Source organism: Garra rufa, chromosome 17 (assembly GCF_049309525.1).
Source record: "Garra rufa chromosome 17, GarRuf1.0, whole genome shotgun sequence".
Taxonomy (NCBI): Eukaryota; Metazoa; Chordata; class Actinopteri; order Cypriniformes; family Cyprinidae; genus Garra; species Garra rufa.
Window position 1 is genome coordinate 31,957,698 of NC_133377.1, and position 23,112 is coordinate 31,980,809.

The 23,112-nt window shown below is 36.8% G+C and overlaps 1 protein-coding gene across 1 annotated transcript in view; it reads left to right on the forward strand.

Annotated features, from left to right (window-relative positions):
• The window catches only part of grin2da (glutamate receptor, ionotropic, N-methyl D-aspartate 2D, a), a 75,697-nt gene that overhangs the window by 36,162 nt on the left and 16,423 nt on the right, over nt 1-23,112 (forward strand). Inside the window, exons 5-11 of the mRNA XM_073821476.1 lie at nt 10,752-10,866; nt 12,019-12,224; nt 15,367-15,535; nt 15,806-15,959; nt 18,676-18,801; nt 19,201-19,430; nt 21,398-21,558. Coding sequence (XP_073677577.1) covers nt 10,752-10,866; nt 12,019-12,224; nt 15,367-15,535; nt 15,806-15,959; nt 18,676-18,801; nt 19,201-19,430; nt 21,398-21,558 — 1,161 coding nt within the window. The remainder of the gene's footprint in view (nt 1-10,751; nt 10,867-12,018; nt 12,225-15,366; nt 15,536-15,805; nt 15,960-18,675; nt 18,802-19,200; nt 19,431-21,397; nt 21,559-23,112) is intronic.

Consider the following 23,112-nt stretch of genomic DNA (forward strand, 5'->3'; position numbering starts at 1 on the left):
TATCTCAAGTTCAATACTCCCGCACTGAGCACCGTCTTCACGTGTGCATGCCTCTCTGACAGAAACAGTCTCTCAAACAGCGCCCACATAGCAAAATGAGGTTTTTTTTCACTGCTGAGTGTGTTTTAACTGCTTAATGTTTAAGAAACTTGTGCAAACTCATGTCTTGCATCTGTTGACCCTTTAATACGTTCCTGTCTAGATATCCCCAGAGGCCCTTTTTGAGCATCATAGCCATGTTAAATGTGTCTAGAAAGCATTTTTGTACATCACAGGTGATTGAATGCTATTGTCAGTAAAGCCAGTTCTGTAATCAGTAGTAAATCTCCAGCACATGCTTTCAGATGGAGCAGCATTTACTACACAGAGCCGTAGTTTACTGGCAAGCTACGCTATATCGCATTCATGATCACAGACGATTTAATCACACAATAATGACAGGTGTTTGTGTAGCTTCTCAGTGAACTATGGCTCTGTATAATAAATGCTGCTACATCCGAAAGCATGTGAAAATACCACATAATTTCAGTCAAGTGTCACAAATCCTACTGTGAGATGATGTGGCTTCTTACACAGAAGGCACGCAACATATTTCACAGTGATAAAGGTATTGCGTTATTATTTACTTTATTATAAGGAAAATTATAAAAAGAAGAACTCAGATAAAATGTTGCTGTAGTCGTGTGTTTATTAGTCATGTTAAATCAATGAAAGCAGTTAAATATGTTTATTCAGCTGCAGCGATCGTAATTTCCTGGGTTTCTTCTTCGGGACGTATTTGGAGTTTCCGCACGAGAAGATGTGACAAGATGTGCATGACAATCATAGCTTTTGCTCAATCGCGATTGCGATTTTATTCCGATTTATCGTGCAGCCCTAGTTCAGTACACATTTCCTTTAATACGCTCATGTCTAGATAACCTTAGCAGCCCTTTTTGAGCATCATAGGCATGTTAAATGGGCCTAGAAAGCATTTTTGGGCATAGCACATGAGCTTGAACATTCCTTCCGACAGCATTTTCGGAATTTAGTAGGCGTTTTGAATGTCCCTGCTTTCATTTTTGGGCATCTTGGGTGAGCTCGAACTTTATTACAGAGCATTTTTGGCCATTTCAATTAACTTTTGAACCCTGAAAATGCTGTCTAAATCTCTTTAGATTGGAACAGTCTCTCTCTATGACTTTTGCTCATAGGGTAACCATATTGCCAGTGTATCCAACCATATTGCTTTAAGATATTCATTCTTTCTTTCAAACAAACACACACACACACACACACACACAGCTGCAGAGGGCAGTGCCTCTGCTCATCACCATACTAATGCTGCTTTAATGGACACATTAAAACCCCTCAAATGTTTCTGATGTTTAAACACCCCTCTGATGTTTAAACATTCCGCATCTCTCCTTATCCTGTCCTGGTGTGTGCGTCTTGCACTTTTTCCCCTCCTGCCTCTTCTTCCTTGTGTCTCCAGGCTTTTTCATTTCACATTCCGTGTGACAGTACATCACTGCTACGTTTCCATTTTGTGTCAGGCTCACGCTCCCTTTTTCCTGCCTCTCTCTTTCTCGTCTTCATTGTGATGACACAAGTGACATCTGTATTCCGCTGCGTGCTGTGCTTTAGGTTGTTTGTTCACCCCACAATGTAAGGCATTAGCGGAACACATGTAATGTCAATGGCTGTGTCGCTATGACAACCTTGCAGGGGTCTAGAGCGAGGGAACGAGGGAAGTGTGAGTGCTGGCATTGCCGACTCGAGGTTGTTAAGATTGTCACGCTCTCCATTGCACTCTCGAAATGAGTGCGAGATAAATTAATTACGCCGGATCGGACGCTTTTCTTTAATTGGCGATCCACAGCAGATATCGTGTGTGACGGATCGAAGAAGTTTAAGAACGATTTGTAAACTCAATTAGGATTCCCTTCTGAGTGTGCATGAAAAAATGAGTCCATTTCATATTTCTAAAAGTGGTTAGTGTGCTGTTTCACAATGGAAGAATGAAGTTTGGCTAGGCAGTACCGCTCGCATTCTATTAAACGGGACATTAAACCAAAACCCCGCCGTGCTCATCATTGCAACCAACACTTTGGATTGAACATAATCTCTTATATAGAGCCTGACATAAATTATGGATCAGATACCAAATACAATTTCTCCCAAAGACAGAAGTGGAAAGACTTATAAGACATGTGTCATAAAAACGATCAGAGCGTCCCGTGCAGTGACGGGCTAAAATAAAAAATGAAAAACGAGCGTGTTGAAAGAGTCTTTCTCTCTGGCCATTACCACATCAGCAGTGAAAAGAAAACTGCTGACAAATGCCCAGCGAGAGAAAGACACTCCGTCGTGATGTTCGCGTTTGGCGTCTGTTCCAGAGTTTCAGTGCTACTCTCGTGCTCCTAGTTGTCATGGTGACTAACAAGAGCATCTCGGCAGCATCCTAAGAGCTCCAAACACTGAATATTGAAAACAAGCCACTGGCGAGATGACTGCCGTGTCCTGCCGTCGATCTGGAAGTGCGATAAAAGCGCAATCGGAGCCGTGGCTGCAGTGCCTTAGGGCATGTCATTCATCCTCCATCCACCCAGTTCCTCCTCCTTAGATTCATCGATTTATTCCTCTGTGAAGGTTATCCTTTACGCAACCGTTTTTGATCTATCCATCACTATTTTTCTTCATAAAAAATGAACAATACAAATTTCATCAATTTATCCAGATTTTTTTCCCATAATTTATTCCATGAATACGTTCATTTTAGTCACTTATCTATTCATACACTTTTTTTCCCACTTAATATTCATTCGTTCACACTTTTATTGATTGATTGATTGATTGATTATTTTTACCCTTTAAACTGTTCTTCATTTTTATCATCCATTCCTTCCATTTTTCTCTCGTTTCTTCATTTATTCATGAAGTTGATATTTTGTACTTTCTTACATTTTATCTGTCCATTCATTCATCTTTTCCTGTCTACTTATCAATTAGCTAATTTGTACATTCGTGTAGGTTATCTTTCATTATCCCTCTTTTTCATGCATCTGTGAATCAACCCTTTCTTCCTAAAGTATCCCTATTTATTTTCTAATTTAGATAAATATAGACTCTGGACCACAAAACCATAAATGTCAGATTTTCAAAATTAAGATTTATACATCATCTGAAATCTAAATAAATAAGCTTTCCATTGATGTATGGTTTGTTAGGATAGGACAATATTTGGATACAAAATGAAAATCTGGAATCTGAGTTCAAAAAATAAAAATACTGATAAAATTGCCTTAAAGTTGTCCAAATGTTCTTAGCAATGCATATTACTAATCAAAAAATATATTTATGGTAGGGAATTTACTAAATATCTTCATGGAACATGATCTTTACTTAATATGCTAATGATTTTTTGCTTAAAAGAAAAATCAATAATTTTGAACCATGCAGTGTATTTTTGGCTATTGCTTAAATATACCCATGCTACTTAAGAATTTTTTTGTGGTCCACGGTCACATATAACAAATATATAATTATACATATTATGTATATATATATATATATATATATGGGCTGTCAAAAATAACGCGTTAACGGCGTTAATTATTTTGTTGTTGTTAATTACGTCAAATTTTTTAACGCATTTCACTCATGCGCAGAGTGACGAATTATTTGTCAGGAAAGTGGTTGGGGAGCTAGAGGCGAGATGGAGCAAGGTGAGCCTATGGACGGATTCAAATATAAAAAGAATGATGATGGTACAGTTAACAAGTACAAGCCTGGCTGGGCGACAGCCCCTCTGCAACTGGAGTGGTTAGCCAAGCTTAGGCCCGGTTCTACTGGGGTAGACGGTGCTATATACCCTCAAACGAAAGCAAACCAATTGAAGATCTGGCAAACAATCCAGCCTTGTTCATCTCCTGACTAAGTGTAGACGCGATGTAAATAAAAGATTCATTGTGTAGTTTAGAAAGCTTTATTGATTATAACGGAACGTTGTGAGATCTCTATGAACTAAGATTTGTGACGCTTTTAGTGATAATAAAGGGAGCGCGCTTTGCACTTTCCATGCCATAATCCATTCAGAATTTGTATGAAACTTTCGTTTTTCTTATGTTTTGGGAATTAAATCTGCATAGTTGTGCTGGGTTCATTCTCGAAAGAGCGGTGACTGACACAGTGACAGAGTGGAGAGTGGAAGATACATAAAGCCGCTTTGCAGGTCATCGAGGCACCAGCTCAATCATTTGCGTTTTTTCAGTGGAAGCAATTTGAAATTATCCGTCATTTTTGCTCACAAAGGAAAAAGTAATACACCAAAAAACGTTGCAGTGTTTTTATAAAATAAAGAAAACAAAAATGATGCGCTTTCAGTCGTCTCGTTCTTGAACAGGAGTGCTTAACAAAAATAAAGCTAAATGCATGCCTCACAGACATGATAAACATATCTATAGAAAGTTTTAAATTATTACTTAACGAAATAAAACAAATCGAAAACAAAAACTTGTTTAATATGTAATCCTTAACGATAAATTTCTCTCTCAAGGCGCGTCCAAAAATGAGATTGCAGGATCTTTGCGACATTGACTCACATTGAATACACTTTATTAATAAATAATTCAGATATGTCTTTACTCTTTCCCCGACACATTTATTATTTATTTTTGCCGGTATTTTGTGGCAAGTTTCAGCCTACTGCGTGCGATTGAACGCGGATCTCTTCCAGTTGCGCCATCCGAGCCGTTGTCGAAAGTAAAAGCGAAAGTCTCGTGTTGTTTCCACCAGCGCGACATAATTGATGGATGTCTAAAATATAAAAAATAAGGAGTAGCCTAAAACAGGCCCGATGCGGGCCCTGGCATAATATGAAAATGTGAAAATTATGTATCTGTGTCCTGTTATTTATATTTTGGTATGCATTTCAGAAAAAAAAATGGTTAGGATTCAGGTGTCGTTGCAAATAGTGATTAATCATGATTAATCCACTGAAAAGTCTGATTAATCTGATTAAAATTTTTTATCATTTGACATATATATATATATATATATATATATATATATAAAGAAAAACGATATATATATATATATATATATATATATATATATATATATATTATATGCATCCATTATCCTAGCCATTTGTTCATTCATTCTTTTTCATTCATTCAAAGGTTTGCTTGTCATTTATTTATTTTTCATCTTAATTTCTGCTTTCATGTTTTTTTTTAATCTTTTCACACTGTATTTTTCTCAGTATTAATTAACTGTTTCATTCATTTGTGTTTTTGAGTTTGAGTTTTTGGTCATTCTGTTTTTGTTTATTGAGATTCAGTGTTGTCATTTCTGTTTATTGTTCATTCATTCATTATTTTACCTTTTAAATTAATCCCTTCAGTTTTATCCATTCATTAATCCTTTTTACTCTTCATATTCCTATTTCATATTGTATCTGTTTATTCATCCATTCCCTAACTTTTCTTGTATTTATTGATTGAAAATGTTGCTTGTTTGTTTGTTTGTTTGTTTGTTTGTTCGTTCATCCAGCAATACTTTCTCCCTTTGTTTTTGTTTTTTTGTTTTTTGTTTTTTACTTCTGTCATACTCTCTATTTTCTTCTGTTTTAAGTCATTGATTCATTCATTTGGTTAGGCAGTTTTTCCATTAGTTTTCAGTTGTTCTGTAAATGAATTTCTTTTTATATTCATTGAGATTCAGTGTTGTCATTTCTCTTTAATGTTTATACAATCTTTTCTCTATTTCATACATTTCGTGAAGTTCATCTTTCAGTACCCTTCAATTTTTATTAATCTATACTAATAGTCTGTCAAACCTTTCTTCCAATATATTTTTATCAATTCACAAATGCATTACATTCACCTTAACCATTCATTTATTCATCAACTATTTTGTATTTATTCATTCAAAATTTAGCTTGTTTGTTTGTTCGTTCATTCAGCTGTACTTTCTCCCTTCGTTTTTTTTTTTTTTTTACCATGAGTTTTCGGCTGTTCTCTAAATTAATCTATGTTCATTAAGATTCAGTGTTGTCATTTCTGTTTCTTTTCCTCTCAACTTGTTTTCTAATTTATACATTTGACAAGTTCATCTTTCAGTATCTTAATTTTTATGAATCTATTCATCCATCTACACTTTCTTCTGATATATTTTTTATTTATTCAGAAAAACAGTGCATTCACCTTAGCTATTTATTAATTTACTTTTTTGTATTTATTGATTCAAAATGTAGCTTATTTTTGTTTGTTTATTCATTCAGCTGTTCTTTCTCCATTTGTTTTGTTTTTTAATCCTTCCATACAGTCTATTTTCCTCTTCATTAATTCATTGATTCATTCATTTGGTTAGGCAGTTTTACCCTGAGTTTTCATTCATACTGTAAATGTATTTCTTTTTTATGTTCATTGAGATCCAGTGTTGTCATTTCTGTTTAATGGCCGTGTAATTTTCCCTCTATTTCATTCATTCATTATTTTTACCCTTTAAACTATTCATATTTTTATCCATTCATCCGATTTTTCTTACTGATTTGTTCATTTATTCATGAAGTTGATCCGTTTTACTCTCGTTCATATTTTATCTGTCCATTCATCCATCTTTTCCTCTCTACTTATTCCTCCCCTAATTCGTGAAGTTCATCTTTCAGTACCCTTAATTTTTTATCCATCCATCTACCCCTTCTTCTAATATACAGTACATTCACCCTAGCCATTCATTCATCAGCTTTTTTGTATTTCATTCAAAATTTAGCTCATTCATTTACCTGCACTTTCTTCATTTGTTTTCTTAATCCTTCCATAGTCTATTTTCCTCTGTATTAGTTCATTGATTCATTCATTAGGTTAGGCAGTCTTACCCTGAGTTTTTACTTGTTCTGTAAATGTATTTCTTTTTTATTTTCATTGAGATACAGTGTTGTCATCTCTGTTTAATGTCTATACAATTTTTCCTCCATTTCATTCGTTCATTATTTTTACCCTTTAAAATAAACAATTTGTTTTTTACTTGTTTATATTTTATCTGTCCGTTCATCCATCTTATCCTCCCTGCCCATTAGTTCCCTAATTTATCCATTTGTGAAGTTCATCCATCAGTACCCTTCATTTTTTATTCAGCTATACATCCATCTACTTTTTCATCCACTATATTTTGTATTGATTCACAAATACAGTACATTCACCCTAGCCATTCATTCATCAGCTTTTTTGTATTTCATTCAAAATTTAGCTCATTCATTTACCTGCACGTTCTTCATTTGTTTTCTTAATCCTTCCATAGTCTATTTTCCTCTGTATTAATTAATTGATTCATTCATTAGGTTAGGCAGTTTTACCCTGAGTTTTCATTCATTCTGTAAATTTATTTCTTTTTTATGTTCATTGAGATCCAGTGTTGTCATTTCTGTTTAATGTTCATATAATTTTCCCTCTGCTTCATTCATTCATTATTTTTACCCTTTAAACTATTAATTTTTTTATCCATTCATCCGATTTTTCTTTCTGATTTGTTCATTTATTCATGAAGTTGATCCGTTTTACTCTCGTTCATATTTTATCTGTCCGTTCATCCATCTTTTCCTCTCTACTTATTCCTTCCCTAATTCAGCCATTCGTGAAGTTCATCTTTCAGTAGCCTTCATTTTTTATATAGCTATACATCCATCTACCTTTTCTTCCAATATATTTTTTATAGATTCACAAATACATAACATTCACCCTAGCCATTCATTCAATAACTTTTTTGTATTTATTGATTCAAAATTCTGCTTGTGTCACGCGGGTGTGCAGGACGAGACGAGACGATAGACGAGATTTACAATCAACAATAAATTTAATAGAAATCTCCAAGATGAACAAGGCAGGAACAGGCAGGAACACAGAGGGCTTTCACACACATCCAGGAAACGTTAAAGACCGACAAAAGACTAAACTCAAAGACAGACTTATAAAGGCAAACTAATCAAGAAAACACAGGTGATACAGATGACACTAACGAAGACTAATCATAGGGCTAAACCAAATCACAACAGAATGGCAGGGGGAGACAATGGGTGAAACCAATGACAGACAGGGTTGTGACATCACGCCCCCCTCCGGAAAGGCGCGTCCTCGCGCCGTGGAAAAAACGAGAGGGGCGGAACAACAGAGTACATAAGGGAGGAGGCTTGGGCGGAGGACGGTACCCCTGGAGGGGGACAACAAACAAAGTCGTTAGAGTCCAGGGGGGCGACGAAGGTGGGAGGAGCCAGGGAGGAAACAGGAGGGATCTGAAGCAGGAGGAACTGACCCAGACCACAGCCATGATGACGGCCCACGGTGGAGCCGACGGAGGGAGGAACCATGGTGGAGGAAGGCGTGCCGACTCCATGGGGCCGACCGACAGAGGCGGAGCAGATGGTGGAGGAGCCCGAGGCGGAGACGGAGAGCCGATGATCCGGGGTGACGCCGAGGATCCGGAGGGCCAAGGTGGAACAGGCTCTGGCGCCCGAGGCGGAGGCGGAGTCCCGGAGATCCGCGGCGGAGCCGGAGCGACAGAGGATGGAGGCTGTGCCCGCAGGAAGGAGGAGTCCCAAGGAGCCGGTGGGACGGCGCGACGAGGCACAGCCGGAGGAGCAGAGTCCTGAGGAGCCGATGGGGTGACGACTGACCAGGGCGGAGCCGGAAAGACGATGGAGCCCGGTGGAGCTGGTGGATCGACGGGCGACGGTGGAGAGGAGGGCGTCGAGAGCCGTGGTGGAACCGCGGGGTCGAAGGGCCGAGGCGGAGTCCAGGACTCGGAGGCTGGAGGCGGAGCTGAGGAATCCTCCAGCCGAGACGCCGATGGAAGCTGGCAGTCCCGCGGCGAGCCCACTGCACAGGTGGATGACTGAGGGTGAGCAGGGGGACTGACAGGTGATAGCGGAGATTCAGGAAGGCTGGGCGAAATCAGCGATGACTCTGGACGACTGGACGGAACCAGCGGAGATTCAGGACGGCTGGACGGGACCAGCGGAGATTCAGGATGGCTGGACGGGACCAGCGGAGACTCAGGATGGCTGGACGGGACCAGCGGAGACTCAGGCATAGGCAGAAGAGGGCGGGTGGGTGGGAAGTTCAGGCAGGCCAGTGGTTCTGTGGAAAAGTCTATTAAGTCCCCAGAGTGTTGCTCATTCTCACCCCCAGTGGTGGTGCAGTGGGCAGGGCTCTCTGTAGCCCTCTCTTGCTCCACGTCGTACTCCACCGTCGCGGATGTAGCAGTCGGCTCTCGCACCTGGTCCGATGGGTCCGGCTCTGGCTCTGTCGCTCTCGGCTCGGGCTCTCCATCGTCGGTGGGCTCGGGCTGCAACTCCGCTTGTCGGGGTGATGTTGGGCTGGGTTCTGGGTCTGGAGTGGGGCTGGTGTCATCCTTCGCGGTCAACGAAGCTCTGCTGGACACCAGCACCCACTCGATGTAGTCGGCGAGGCTCTCTCGAGGACCCTCCCCGGACAGCTGCCTCTGGATGTTATCATTAAGTCCCACGCGGTAGAACGTGCATAGGCAACTGTCCGGGTAGTGCGTGAACGGGGCGAGGAATATAAAGTCTCTGGTGTGGTCCTCGAGAGAGCGGTTCCCCTGCTTCAGGAGGAGGATGAGGACGGCGGGATCATTCATGACGGGGGGGAAAAAAAATTAACTAAACACTGATACAAAAAAAACGGAAAATAAACGCAGGGGAAGACGCCGTGAATTTTTTTTTTTTGGGTCGGTCTTTCTGTCACGCGGGTGTGCAGGACGAGACGAGACGATAGACGAGATTTACAATCAACAATAAATTTAATAGAAATCTCCAAGATGAACAAGGCAGGAACAGGCAGGAACACAGAGGGCTTTCACACACATCCAGGAAACGTTAAAGACCGACAAAAGACTAAACTCAAAGACAGACTTATAAAGGCAAACTAATCAAGAAAACACAGGTGATACAGATGACACTAACGAAGACTAATCATAGGGCTAAACCAAATCACAACAGAATGGCAGGGGGAGACAATGGGTGAAACCAATGACAGACAGGGTTGTGACAGCTTGTTTGTTTTGTTTGTTTATATGTTTGTTCGTTCATTCAGTCATACTTTGTTTTTTGGTTGTTCTATAAATGTATTTTTTCATGTTCATTGAGATACAGTGTTGTAATTTCTGTTTAATGTCCATACAGTTTTTCCTTTATTTATTAATTCAATAATTTATCCATTCGTGAAGTTTATCTTCATTTTTTAGTCAGCTATACCTCCATCTACTTTGTCATCTAATATATATGTTTTATTGATTCACAAATACAGTAAATTCACCCTAGCCATTCATTCATCAACTTTTTTTTGTATTTCATTAAAAAAATTGCCTATTCGTTCAGCTTTACTTTGTCCATTTGTTTTCTTAATCCCTTGATACAGTTAATTCTCCTCTGTATTAATTGATCGGTTCATTCATTCGGTTAGGCAGTTTTACCCTGAGTTTTGGGTCATTCTGTAAATGAATTTCTTTTTTATGTTCATTGAGATTCAGTGTTGTCATTTCTGTTTAATGTTCAGCAGAGAAGGTTTGCTTAAGAGTCCCTTAAGCATTAAGCACAAATCACACACACCACCCCAAGTGGAGAGGTGACTAATGGAACTCCCATCTATCACTCTTTATCTCTCGCTGCTCTCTCTCTCCTTCTCTTTATCACTTTCACTCAGACTCCTCCTTTATCACCCTGCTCTTTTTTTTGCCCTCTTCTCCTCCTGCAGGTTCTTCAGTAACATAACTCTATCCGGACGGGACTATTCCTTTAATAATGACGGTTATCTGGCAAATCCGCTCCTGGATGTTATCTCCTACACTCCAGGAAGAGGCTGGGAGGAGGTAGGGGTGGAGCCATTAGTATGCTTAAATGTGTTTGGATATTCATGGATATCATTGAACTGTTTTAAATGCTGCTCCCAAGTGAGTTCACATTTTGCCTTGCCATTTAAATTCAATATAAATGAAATGTGAAGAATGCATTCCAAATGAACCGTGTGTCGCATACAGAAGAGACCGAAGTGCATCAAAGAATAAATATATGCACATTCGCATTACATTACAGTACATTTTCTGCAAAGCCCAAAATTTGCATTGGCACAATTCTTCAAATTCTATTAAAATGTACAAACTTTGTTTTGAAAATCAAGGCCGCAATGATTATTCTGTTTGATAACTTTTTTTGGTGTTTATTAACTAACCTTGATTTTTGGATTCAGTACTATGTTTACTAAATTATTACTTACTGTGCACTGAGAGTTTTATAATATCTGAATCTATCTGAAAAAATGAATTCTGAAAATGACTTTCACTCCTTATGTTTGTATATGCTTATGTTTTACTGTATAATTCACGACGTTACTGTTTGTCCAATAACAAGTCTGTTATTTTAAATGGTTCTCAAAAGGGAAATTGTTTACGGGGCAGTGCACTTGAATGCAATTGAGCGGCAATTGCAAATGATTGCACATACAGCATTTTGGCAAATGTCAATAAGCCATGGGAAATAATAGACTTTTGCTGGAACGTTTTTGGTATTGGATATTCATGCACTTTTTGACAGTTGGAAATGGCTGGTTTCAGACCTGTGCCAGTGGAGCTGCAGAAATATTAAATCATTCATTCTCGAGCTAGAACAAGTCTTTTTTATTATATTTAATTGTCATGTTCACTGACAGATGGTTAACACTTAAGATGGGAAATCATGTGAAGTTAAAATGGTGCCATGCTGCAGTAGCTTTGAAAGGATTGGGTTTATAATGTGCCTTTTTTAAAGGTAAAATAGCTGTCACTTGGGAAGACAGGCATTTTATGTGTTCTTCAGCTTCAGTTCTTGCTTAAAACAGTTGGCACTACGTCCACAGTCTGTCTTGAGAATGTTAGATAGGAAGCCAATGCCAACACTAATGAACCAATTTGAATCTTCAAAGTACCGTTCTGAATCTCTCAGAAATGTTTTTGTAATATTTTAATGGCATCTTGTTATTGTTGTAGGTAGGTTGGTGGGAAAATGGAGTGCTGCGCCTGCGTTACCCGCCCTGGTCCCGCTATGGCCCGTTCCTCAAACCTCTGGATGACTCCCAGCACTTGCGTGTGGTTACTCTGGAGGAGAGGCCGTTCGTCATCGTAGAGCCTGCTGATCCTGGAACGGGCTCCTGCATCAGAGACTCTGTGCCGTGCCGTCTGCCGCTCAACAACAGGTCAAGGTTCAGTCTGTGGATTTTTAGTCTGGAAATGTTCAACCTTTGAGGTTATCACTTTGGCAAATGTGGCAGCGAATATGCAGATGTTGCAAATTATATTCACATTACCCTAGGGGCATTCATTCCCCATCCTGTCACTAGCACTGATGGAATTTAAATAAATTAGAAATGCACGTAGAAATGGAAGAGGTTGATCAATGATAGTTCTGTGTTAGAGCACTTTACTTCATTTACTTTTTTTAAATGCAGAATGTCTCAGAATTCTTTCTGGTCTAGCGTACAGCGCCTGGGCGAACCTCACTAAAGCAAGAACATGCCCAGGTCATTTAACTACGAAAATCAAAAGCAAGATAGTGGAAATTAGCTTTATTTGATTAGATGCATTTTGATTTTGTTTAACCAACTAGCATTTTGCATAAAAAAAATTGCATGACATTTTTATTATAATTAAACACATATCCCACGTATTCTCATTACCAGAAAAAATAATATAATAATATAAAAAAAATTAAATAAATCTACATTGATTATATTACATTTAGAATTTTTTTTAAATGAAAACCAATATAAAAACGGCTGCTATATATAGTAATGCAGGGTTCGTACAAGGTGCTTAAAGTGCTTGAAGTACTTGAATTTGACTTTTTGACATTTAAGGCCTGGAAAGCCCTTGAAAATAGCAATATTTCTGATGAGATATGTGACAACTGCTTGAGTTATTGAAAGACAATTTATCTATGAAATAAGTGTTTTTAATAAGCACTTCTTTTCACACGGTTCAAAAAACACCTTTTCCAATTATTTCAGTTAATGTCAGAAATGATGTCAGTACTGACAATGTTGTGTAAACATGGCCGAAGACACAAAAAGAGGAATAGATTAACCAAATCAATTGAGTGAGTCATTTATTCTGGAACCGTTCCGATTGATTCAAACTCGTGACTTCATTTCAAGCGATTCACTAGCAAAAACCAGAACAAGTTAAAAGAAATATTCATTTTCGAATTTTGACATCTCTTGTAATTATATTAAAAAAGCACATAGTGATGCGTGAAACAGCTTTTCAAAACCTGAATTAGTTAAACCATTGCGTTGCAAAATGATTCTAATCGAATTGAGTGTCAGCAAACATTTGTTTCAGTTCGAGACTTCAAATCGAGTATTGCGAATCATTTGATTCAGATTGGGACTTCAGATCAGATTTGCGAATCTTTTGATTTAGATCGGGACTTCGGAGCAGATTCATGAATCATTAGACTTAAATCGGGACTTCAAATTGTGTATCATGAATCATTTGTATTAGATCAGGACTTCAAATCATGTATTGCGAATCATTTGATTTAGAATCAGGACTTCAGAGCAGATTCGCGAATCATTAGACTTAAATTGGGACTTCAAATTGTGTATCCGAAGTCCGATCTACATCAAATGATTCGCGATACACGATTTGAAGTTCTGATCTAATTCAAATGATTCACGATACACAATTTGAAGTCCCGATCTAAGTCTACTGATTCGCGAATCTGCTCCGAAGTCCGATCCACTTTAAATTATTCGCGATACACGATTTGAAGTTCTGATCTAATTCAAATGATTCATGATACATGATTTGAAGTTCCAATCTAAGTCGAATGATTCACAAATCCGCTCTGAAGTCCGATCTAAATCAAATGATTCACTATATGCAAAGTTCCAAACTAAGTCAAAGGCAAATGACTCGTAATCCACACTCTGAAATGATGGTTTGCGAATCATTATTTAGATCGGGACTTCAGAGCGTGGATTGCGAGTCATTTGGTTTAGAACAGAACTTTGGAGTGGGTTCGCGAATCTTTTGCTTTAGATTAGAACTTCGGAGCAATTTTGCAAATCATTTCATTCAAGTTCAAGTTTGGAGCGATTTTGAGAATCTTTTTTTTTTTTTTCAACAGTAGAAAAAATCAAACCAGTTATAAAAACAAAACAAAGAAAAAAGAACAAAAGTATACAAATCCCTTAAGAAAATTAACCGTGGTTTTACTAAAGTGGAAGTGTAGTATACTTTTGTAATACTAAGTGATACTTTGCATGTGCTTCACTTTATTTTTGCCATTTTTATTAGTATATTTGTATTTATCTATTTATCGTTTTTAGAATTTGTATGATAAGACATTGCTTGATAAGTGAGTTGTCTAATTGTAGTCCTTAAAATAAAAAAAGTAGTGCTTTAAGTAAAAACTGTTATTTTAAATTGTAGTAATATTTCACATTACATATTACTGTTTTACTGTATTTTTAATCAGATAAATGCATCCTTGGAAAATAGGGATGCACCGATATGAATCGGCCGATCATGCTTGCGCGTTTTGTCAGTAAAGCCGGTTCTGTAATCAGCGGTAAATGCCATCAGGTGCGTGATTTCACGTTGAGCCGTATATACTACACACAGCCGTTGTTTACCGACGAGCTGCGCAAATCAATGTTCATTATCAGTGTGAAAGTGCGCAGCTCGTCAGTGAACAACGGCTGTGTGTAGTATATACGGCTCAACGTGAAATCACGCACCTGATGGCATTTACCGCTGATTACAGAACCGGCTTTACTGACAAAACGCTCAAGTGATCGGCCGATACGGATCGGTGCATCCCTATTGGAAAATATTTATTGCATAAACAACTATTTAAAAATCTTAATTATTTGAAACTTTTGGCCACTAGTGTATATTTTATCATAATTATGGGTTATGATAGAAAAGAACATGAGAATAAAGGGAAATGTGCTTAATTGTCATGACAATCCAGTCATAATGTGAAAAATATTAATCAATGGCTTCAATTATGTTTTGGGGTGATGTATGGCTTTAGCAGCCTTTAGATAAATAATGACCTTTTGTCGTTTAATCACTGCTCCAGTTTCTATTGAGTAATCCTTGTCTTTAAAACAGCAGACCATTTCCTTTAAAGGATGTTATGCTTTATGCTGATAGACCTCGGATTATAAGTGTTTGCCTTAGGTGACAAAGCACTGAATTCTAAGCAGGGATGTTCATCTAGTTTCTTTTGCTTGGTTTCTCTACATTATTTCTTTCTTTTGTCAATGTCCCCTTTCTGTTTCTTTTTCCTTTTCTATGTCTTTCTCCTCTTCTTCTTTTCAATTACAGCATGGTTGTTGAGGGCATTCAATCCATGAAGCACTGCTGCAAAGGCTTCTGTATTGATGTTCTCAAGCGCCTGGCTAAAATAGTGGGCTTCACCTATGACCTCTATCTGGTGACCAATGGCAGGCATGGAAAGAACATAGATGGAGAGTGGAATGGAATGGTCGGGGAGGTCAGGCCCTCATTTTATCTCTCGACTGTTTGTTCACCTTGATTTTATTATCACAAAGTCCACTGAATTCAGGTGCAGCAGTTTTTTTCTTTTTCTGTTGAATTGTAGCACCAACAAAGCACCAGGTCGTAATATGCAAGCTAATGTTCTTGAATATAAATCATAAACAACTAAGCAACATTCAAGTAGACTAAGTACTTCTAAGTAACTGTTTCACTTTTTATATACACTTTCTCTGTTCGTAATGTTGTTAGCCTCTTTCCCCACCAGGTGGTGTCCAAGCGGGCCGACATGGCGATCGGCTCCCTGACTATTAATGAAGAGAGGTCGGAGGTTGTGGAGTTCTCTGTTCCGTTTGTGGAGACTGGCATCAGTGTCATGGTCTCTCGTAGCAATGGCACGGTGTCACCATCTGCTTTCCTCGGTAAGGGAACAGGAGGGAGCACCAAACTTCATTTTTACTTTTAGGCATTTGGCAGACACTTATGCAAAGTAATACAATTTATCAGTATGTACCTTTCCTTGAGAATCAAGACCTTGACCATGCTGCACCTTTTGAGCTACAGGCTTCATATTACTTCAGATTCAGTGTTATATATCATATTTATGTTAAATGTTGCATTTGTAACTATTCAGATTATTTAAAAAAAAATGCTTTTTATACACACTGTCAAATGATAGTGTTTTAAGGATCTTTAACAATCTTGTACTTGACATTGAATAATGAACATTTTTTAATTAAGATGTCTGGTCATCATCAAACTTCCTTGATTTATAACATACTACAAACATACTATAAACATCCTTCCCAGTCTAAAAAGACGATTTATTTAAAGGGATAGTTCACCCAAAAATGAAAATTCTGTCATTAATTGAATAAACTCACTCTCATGTCTTTCCAAACCCATAAGACTTTCGTTCATCTTCGGAACACAAATTAAGATATTTTTGATGAAATCCGAGAGCTTTCTGACTCTGCATAGACAGTAACGCAACTGACACGTTCAAGGGCCCAGAAAGGTAGTAATGACACACTAAAATAGTCCAGTGGTTCGGCCTTAATTTTATGAAGCTACAAGAATACTTGTACCTTACGTGTCCAAACCAAAATATACAGACGATGAACTAAGAGAGATGCATGTCAAAGACTGACACGGAAGAGAAGAAATGTTGAATAAAGTCATTATTTTTGTTTTCTTTGTGCACAAAAAGTATTCTCGTAGCTTTATAAAATTAAGGTTAAACCACTGATGTCACATGTCACTATTTTAACTATGTCCTTACTACAGGGTTCGTACAAGGTGCTTTAAGTACTTGAATTAAATTTTTTTTAAGGCCTGGAAAACCCTTGAAAATAGCAATATTCCTGAAGAGGTACTTGAAAAGTGCTTGAATTATTAAAAAAGACAATGTATCTGTGAAGTAAGTGTTTACTTTTTTCGTTAAGCACATATCTTTTGATTTAGACCGGAACTTAGCTTATTGCGAATGATTTGATTTAAATTGTAACTTTGCGTTATGTGAATCATTTAATTTAGATCGGAAGTTCAGAGTGGGTTTATGAATCATTTCACGGATTGAATGAATTTCGATCCGCACTCCAAGACCTGATCTGAAATGATGGCTTGTGAATCCTTATTGAGATCGGGGCTTCGGATCGCAAATCATTTGATTCAGATCGGAACTTCGAAGCGTGGATCGCAAATCTTTTGATTCAGATCAAGACTTCAGAAGTGGGTTTGTGAATCATTTTGTGGATTGAATGATTTTCAATCCACACTCCGAGTCCTGATCTGAAATAATGGCTTGTAAATCCTCATTCAAATTGGGATCGCGAATCATTGGATTCAGATCGGAACTTTAGGGCTGGTTCACAAATATTTTGATTCAGATCGGAACTTCAAAGTGTGGATCGCAAATCTGATTTGATTCAGATCAAGACTTCAGAAGTGGGTTTGTGAATCATTTCGTGGATTGAATGATTTGCAATCCACACTCCGAGTCCTGATCTGAAATAATGGCTTGTAAATCCTCATTCAAATTGGGATCGCGAATCATTGGATTCAGATCGGAACTTTAGGGCTGGTTCACAAATATTTTGATTCAGATCGGAACTTCAAAGTGTGGATCGCAAATCTGATTTGATTCAGATCAAGACTTCGGTGTGGGTTTGCCAATCTTTTGACTCAGATTGGAACTTCGGAACCCAAATCATTTGATTCGCTTTGGGACTTAGGAGCGGGTTCACAAATATTTTGATTCAGATCGGAACTTCAAAACGTGGATCACAAATCTTTTGATTCATATCAAGACTTCAGAGCTGGTTTGTGAAACATTTTGTGGATTGAATGATTCACAATCCACATTCCGAGTCCTGATTTGAAATGATGGCTTGTAAATCCTCATTCAAATTGGGATCGCGAATCATTGGATTTAGATCGGCACTTTGAAGCGTGGATCGCAAATCTTTTGATTCAGATCAAGACTTCGGTGTGGGCTTGCGAATCTTTTGATTCAGATTGGAACTTCGGAACCCAAATCATTTGTTTCGCTTTGGGACTTAGGAGCGTGTTCACAAATCTTTTGATTCAGAACGGAACTTCAGGGCTGGTTCATAAATAGTTTAATTCAGATCAGAACTTTGGAGCATATTTGTTCAGCTCGTGACTTCAGAGCGGGTTCACCACTCGACTTTTTTTATTAAACAGTAGAAAGGTCTTGCGGCTTTGGAACAACATGAGAATTAATGGCAGAATTGTCATTTTTGAGTGAACTAACCCTTCAAACTAAATCACAAAGATGACCCATTCTGTACAGAGATTAATGCATCAACAAATTACGAATTTTGGCATGTCATTGACATGTATTGGCTAATCAGATTGTTCCTGGCTATGTGTAGCACCTTCACCTCTGCAAATGCCTGTGAAGGATCCTATCTAAAAACAAAAGCTGAATTAAGTTCAGCTAAATAAGTTCCCTGATCATTTCTCATTTGCTTTTAACAGTTTGTGTGGCACGTTTTTGCAGGATCCGTAAAGAGGCTGATAATTAGGCTGTTTAATTCTAGGGTGGAAAATGTAGCTCAGGGCAAAATTGTTGGATTGCCATCTATTCATTTTTATATTTTTCCACTGTCGTAGAGCCGTACAGCCCAGCTGTGTGGGTGATGATGTTCGTCATGTGCCTGTCTGTGGTAGCTGTGACCGTCTTCATATTCGAGTTCTTCAGCCCTGTCGGATATAACCGAAGCTTACAGAGCGGGAAGAGTATGTTGTTTATATATTTAAGATTTTGCTCTAGGCACTTTCATGAATGCAATCAACAATGAAGTCAAGTCAAGTCACCTTTATTTATATAGCGCTTGTAACAATACAGATTGTGTCAAAGCAACTGCACAGTATTTAAACAGAACAATAGTGTGTAAGTAACGCATTATTGAAGATAATAAATTTTAGTTAAAGGCAGTTCATCAATGAATTCAGTGATATCATCATCATCATGAAGGACTTATTATCATTGTAAGCATGTTCAACAGTTCACCTCGAGCTGTGTTCTTTCTTTTCTCATGTCTCTTTTTGTTGTCTCCCTTTACACTTGCTGTTATCAACGTCTGTGTCATAATAAGACATGTCTTATTTGGCCTTCCTGTGTTATTCTTCTCTCAGAGGCAGGAGGTTCAAAGTTCACCATAGGGAAGTCTATCTGGCTGCTGTGGGCTCTGGTGTTTAATAATTCCGTTCCGGTTGAAAACCCAAGAGGCACCACCAGTAAGATAATGGTGCTGGTCTGGGCTTTCTTCGCTGTCATCTTCCTGGCCAGCTACACTGCTAACTTGGCTGCTTTCATGATCCAAGAAGAGTACATCGATACAGTGTCTGGCCTCAGTGATAAGAAGGTAGACAATGATACAAGTGATTTTACTTTGTAACAAATTGCCCTTTTTTGAGCTTCTTTGTTGAGCTTTATCATTTCAGTAACACATTACAATAAGGTTCATTAGTTCATATTAGTCAACTACATTAGTTAACATGAACTAAGAAGAAACAATACTTCTACAGCATTTATTATTTGTTAATTTCAGCATTTACTAATGCTTTATTAAAATCACATGTTGTGTTTGTTAACATTAGTTATGCACTGTGAACATGAACAAACAATGATCGACTGTATTTTTATTAACTAAGATTAACAAAGATTCATAAATAATGTAATACATGTATTGTTCATTGTTTGTTCATTAACTAATGTAACCTTATTGTAAATTGTTACCATAATTTCTAATAATTATATTAGTATTATCACACTATTGGATATTTAATTGTTTAGGCCTGTTTTAAGTTTGTGTGTTTTAATGTGTTTACCAATAACCATTTATCACTAACTTAAAGGGATATTCAGAGATTATAGTACAAACAGGACCCTAAAAACACATTTTTCTTAAAGCAAGTATTTAGGAAAAATGTTGATTCATTTATTCATTATTCATTCTGCACATTAATTGCTGATTTTAGTACTCTTTAGTATTTATTCATTTTTAAATTAGTTTTTACCCTTTTTTTTAGTAAATTTGTGCTAGTCATTTTTGTTAGTTTGTATTTAAAATGTATTTTTTTTTTTCTTCATATTTTTTTCCTTTATCTTTTTATAATAATATAAACTTATTTTATTGTTAAGACAACATTTTGCTAATTTTCATTATATTATTTTATTTTTATATATATATATATATATATATATATATATATATATATATATATATATATTTATTTATTTCATTTTATTTTGTTTTATTTTATTATTATTAGGGCTTTTCTTTTTATTGGACCTGATGTAAACTAAACTGAGCTGTAGTGAAATTTTCTATCATTCGAAATTGTGTTTTTATAACAATAACTGACATTGCAGATATATTAATACACGCTATAAATCTCTTAATTTAATTTAATTTTTCTTTTTTATTTTATTTAATTTTATTTAATTTTAGTACTTAATCTTATTTCCATTCGTTGTTAAGTTTACATCTAGTGTATTTATCATTTTATTTTATTTTGTTCAATTTTAATATCAGTACAGCTTATCAATTATCAATTAAATTAAATTAAGTTAAGATTATTAAATTATGTTGAGACAACATTTTGCAAATGTTCGTTCTAGTTTAAGTTTACATCTAGTATATTTATTGTTTTATTTTATTTTGGTCAATTTTAATAATAGTGCATTCCTATTTATTGGACCTGATGTAAATTAAATTGAGCTGTAGTAAAATGTTCTATAATTCAAAATTGTGGTTTTATAACAATAACTGACATTGCAGAGATATTGATGCATGCTATAAATCTCTTAATTTAAAGTCATGTCATTTTAGTACATAAACTTATTTACATTAGTTGTTAAGACAACATTTAGAAAATTTTCGTTCTAGTTTAAGTTTACATCTAGTATATTTATTGTTTTATTTTATTTTGTTCAATTTTAATATCAGTGCATTCCTATTTATTAGACCTGATGTAAACTAAACTGAGCTGGAGCAAAATTTTCTATAATTCGAAATTGTGGCTTTATAACAATAACTGACATTGCAGTAATATTGATACATGCTATTAATCTCTTTAAATGGGTCTCGCTTGTATTTGAACCAGATATTTGTTTGTGTGGGGAAGTTGGGGCCAAATTATGCAAATAAATCATGTGCCTATAATGATATGAAACAATGATTTCATTTTCATTCTTTTTACTCCCACCACACACTTTAGCGTTTCCGGTCATAGTTAGCTGAATGATTAATTACGTGAATTTCAGTGGCCTAAACTGTAATCTCATATTTCAGAAACCTAATGAAGTATCTCCTGCTGTTGTCTTTAGTTTCAGCACCCCACAGAGCAGTATCCTCCCTTACGCTTCGGCACCGTTCCAAACGGGAGTACGGAGGAAAATATACGGAGCAATTACCCCAACATGCATCAGTACATGGTGCGGAACAATCAGAGAGGAGTGGAAGAAGCCATCGACAACCTTAAAACTGGGTGAGTGAATGACGAATATTGTGAAAGACAATGTTAAAAGGATGCAAATGACTGAAATCTGATTGAGTGAGCCAGGTTTAAAGGTGTACGCATTTCCTTGGACGAATCAATAGGTTAATCCATATGCATAAGCTGTATGTATAATGAAGTGTTTTAGTAGTAGCCAACTTGAAACTCTAGCTTTAATCCTGGCCCTAAATCAGACCACAAAACTGTTACGTCCCAGTGAATCAAGATGTTCTCTTAAGCAGTGGGGGGAAAACAGATGTGCACACAAGTAATTGACTGATATGGGTGACATGATGGATCACAACAGAGGCGTTAATTATTTTGTTGGCTGTCGCTTTTCGTCTCCATTTTGAAGGAGGGTGTGAAGATTGACTTTCCTTCTTGGTGCTATGTCACTGGAAGGACCAACCACTCAGCGGGCATTACTTCTTCCACATGATACTACTATTTTAACTGGATTTGTGCTTGCAGTGCAAGCATGGCGTTGATATCTCTCACTTGATGTACAGCAGTCAAACTTCATTTATTTTATTTAGATTTGACATATATTCATCTAGCACTCACTTTTATCCAAAGTGACTTATAAATGAGGAGCATCACAAGCAATTTTTCATAACGGGCAGTTTTTGAAAAAATATACAGCATACAAGTACAGTGTGTACTAGTTATACTTGGAGGTTAACTTGCTCTATGGCGTGTGGCTTTTAAGGGGTGCACATGTGTATGCAAAGCCTACAAAATCTTATCAATTGATCAGCTGTAAAATATAATCTATAAAGTTAAGAAAGCTCTCCATGATTTACTCTGAATGAGTTTTCAGCTGTGACATAAATCTTCATGTTTTTATATTTAATCCAAGGGCTTTTTTTTTTTACCTATATAGAGGGCATTTTCCCCCTAACCTCATTAATACTTCAATTTTTATTTCAAATTCTTACATTTGATCTATAAATTGAATTACCATAATGTGGTGGTTGTTATCTATACATTATCAATTTAAATCCTTTACGCTGAAAAAATACAACTGCATTAAATAATATGAGATTTTTGAATAGACAAATAAGAAATGATGTGGGAAAATTATACTTTTAAATTAAATTAAAACGGCAGTAGGTGACGGCAAGTGAGCATCTAATGAGTGAGTCATTGAGTCGTTCATACAAATGATTTGTTCTGATTCATCAGATGTTTTTGCATGGGCTAATGAAACTTTTACTCAGCTGATTCGTTCAAAACACTGAATCATTCAGCAATGAATCAATTGGTTGCTGTGAGATCCGCTGTAGTTCTGCCGTGTCTTTCTTTGGAATTATTTTCGCTGCTGAAATGGAACAAACACTTTCCACAAAAGTTTTAACAACTGTGTTTAACATTGAAAGTAATAAGAAATGTTTCTTGAGCAGCAGATCAGCATATTAGAATAATTTTTGAAAGATAATGTGATGCAGAAGACTGGAGTAATGATGCTGAAAATTCAGCTTTGGAATTAAAATTCCAAAAAAATATATATATATTACATGATAAAACATTTTCTTTAAAACATTT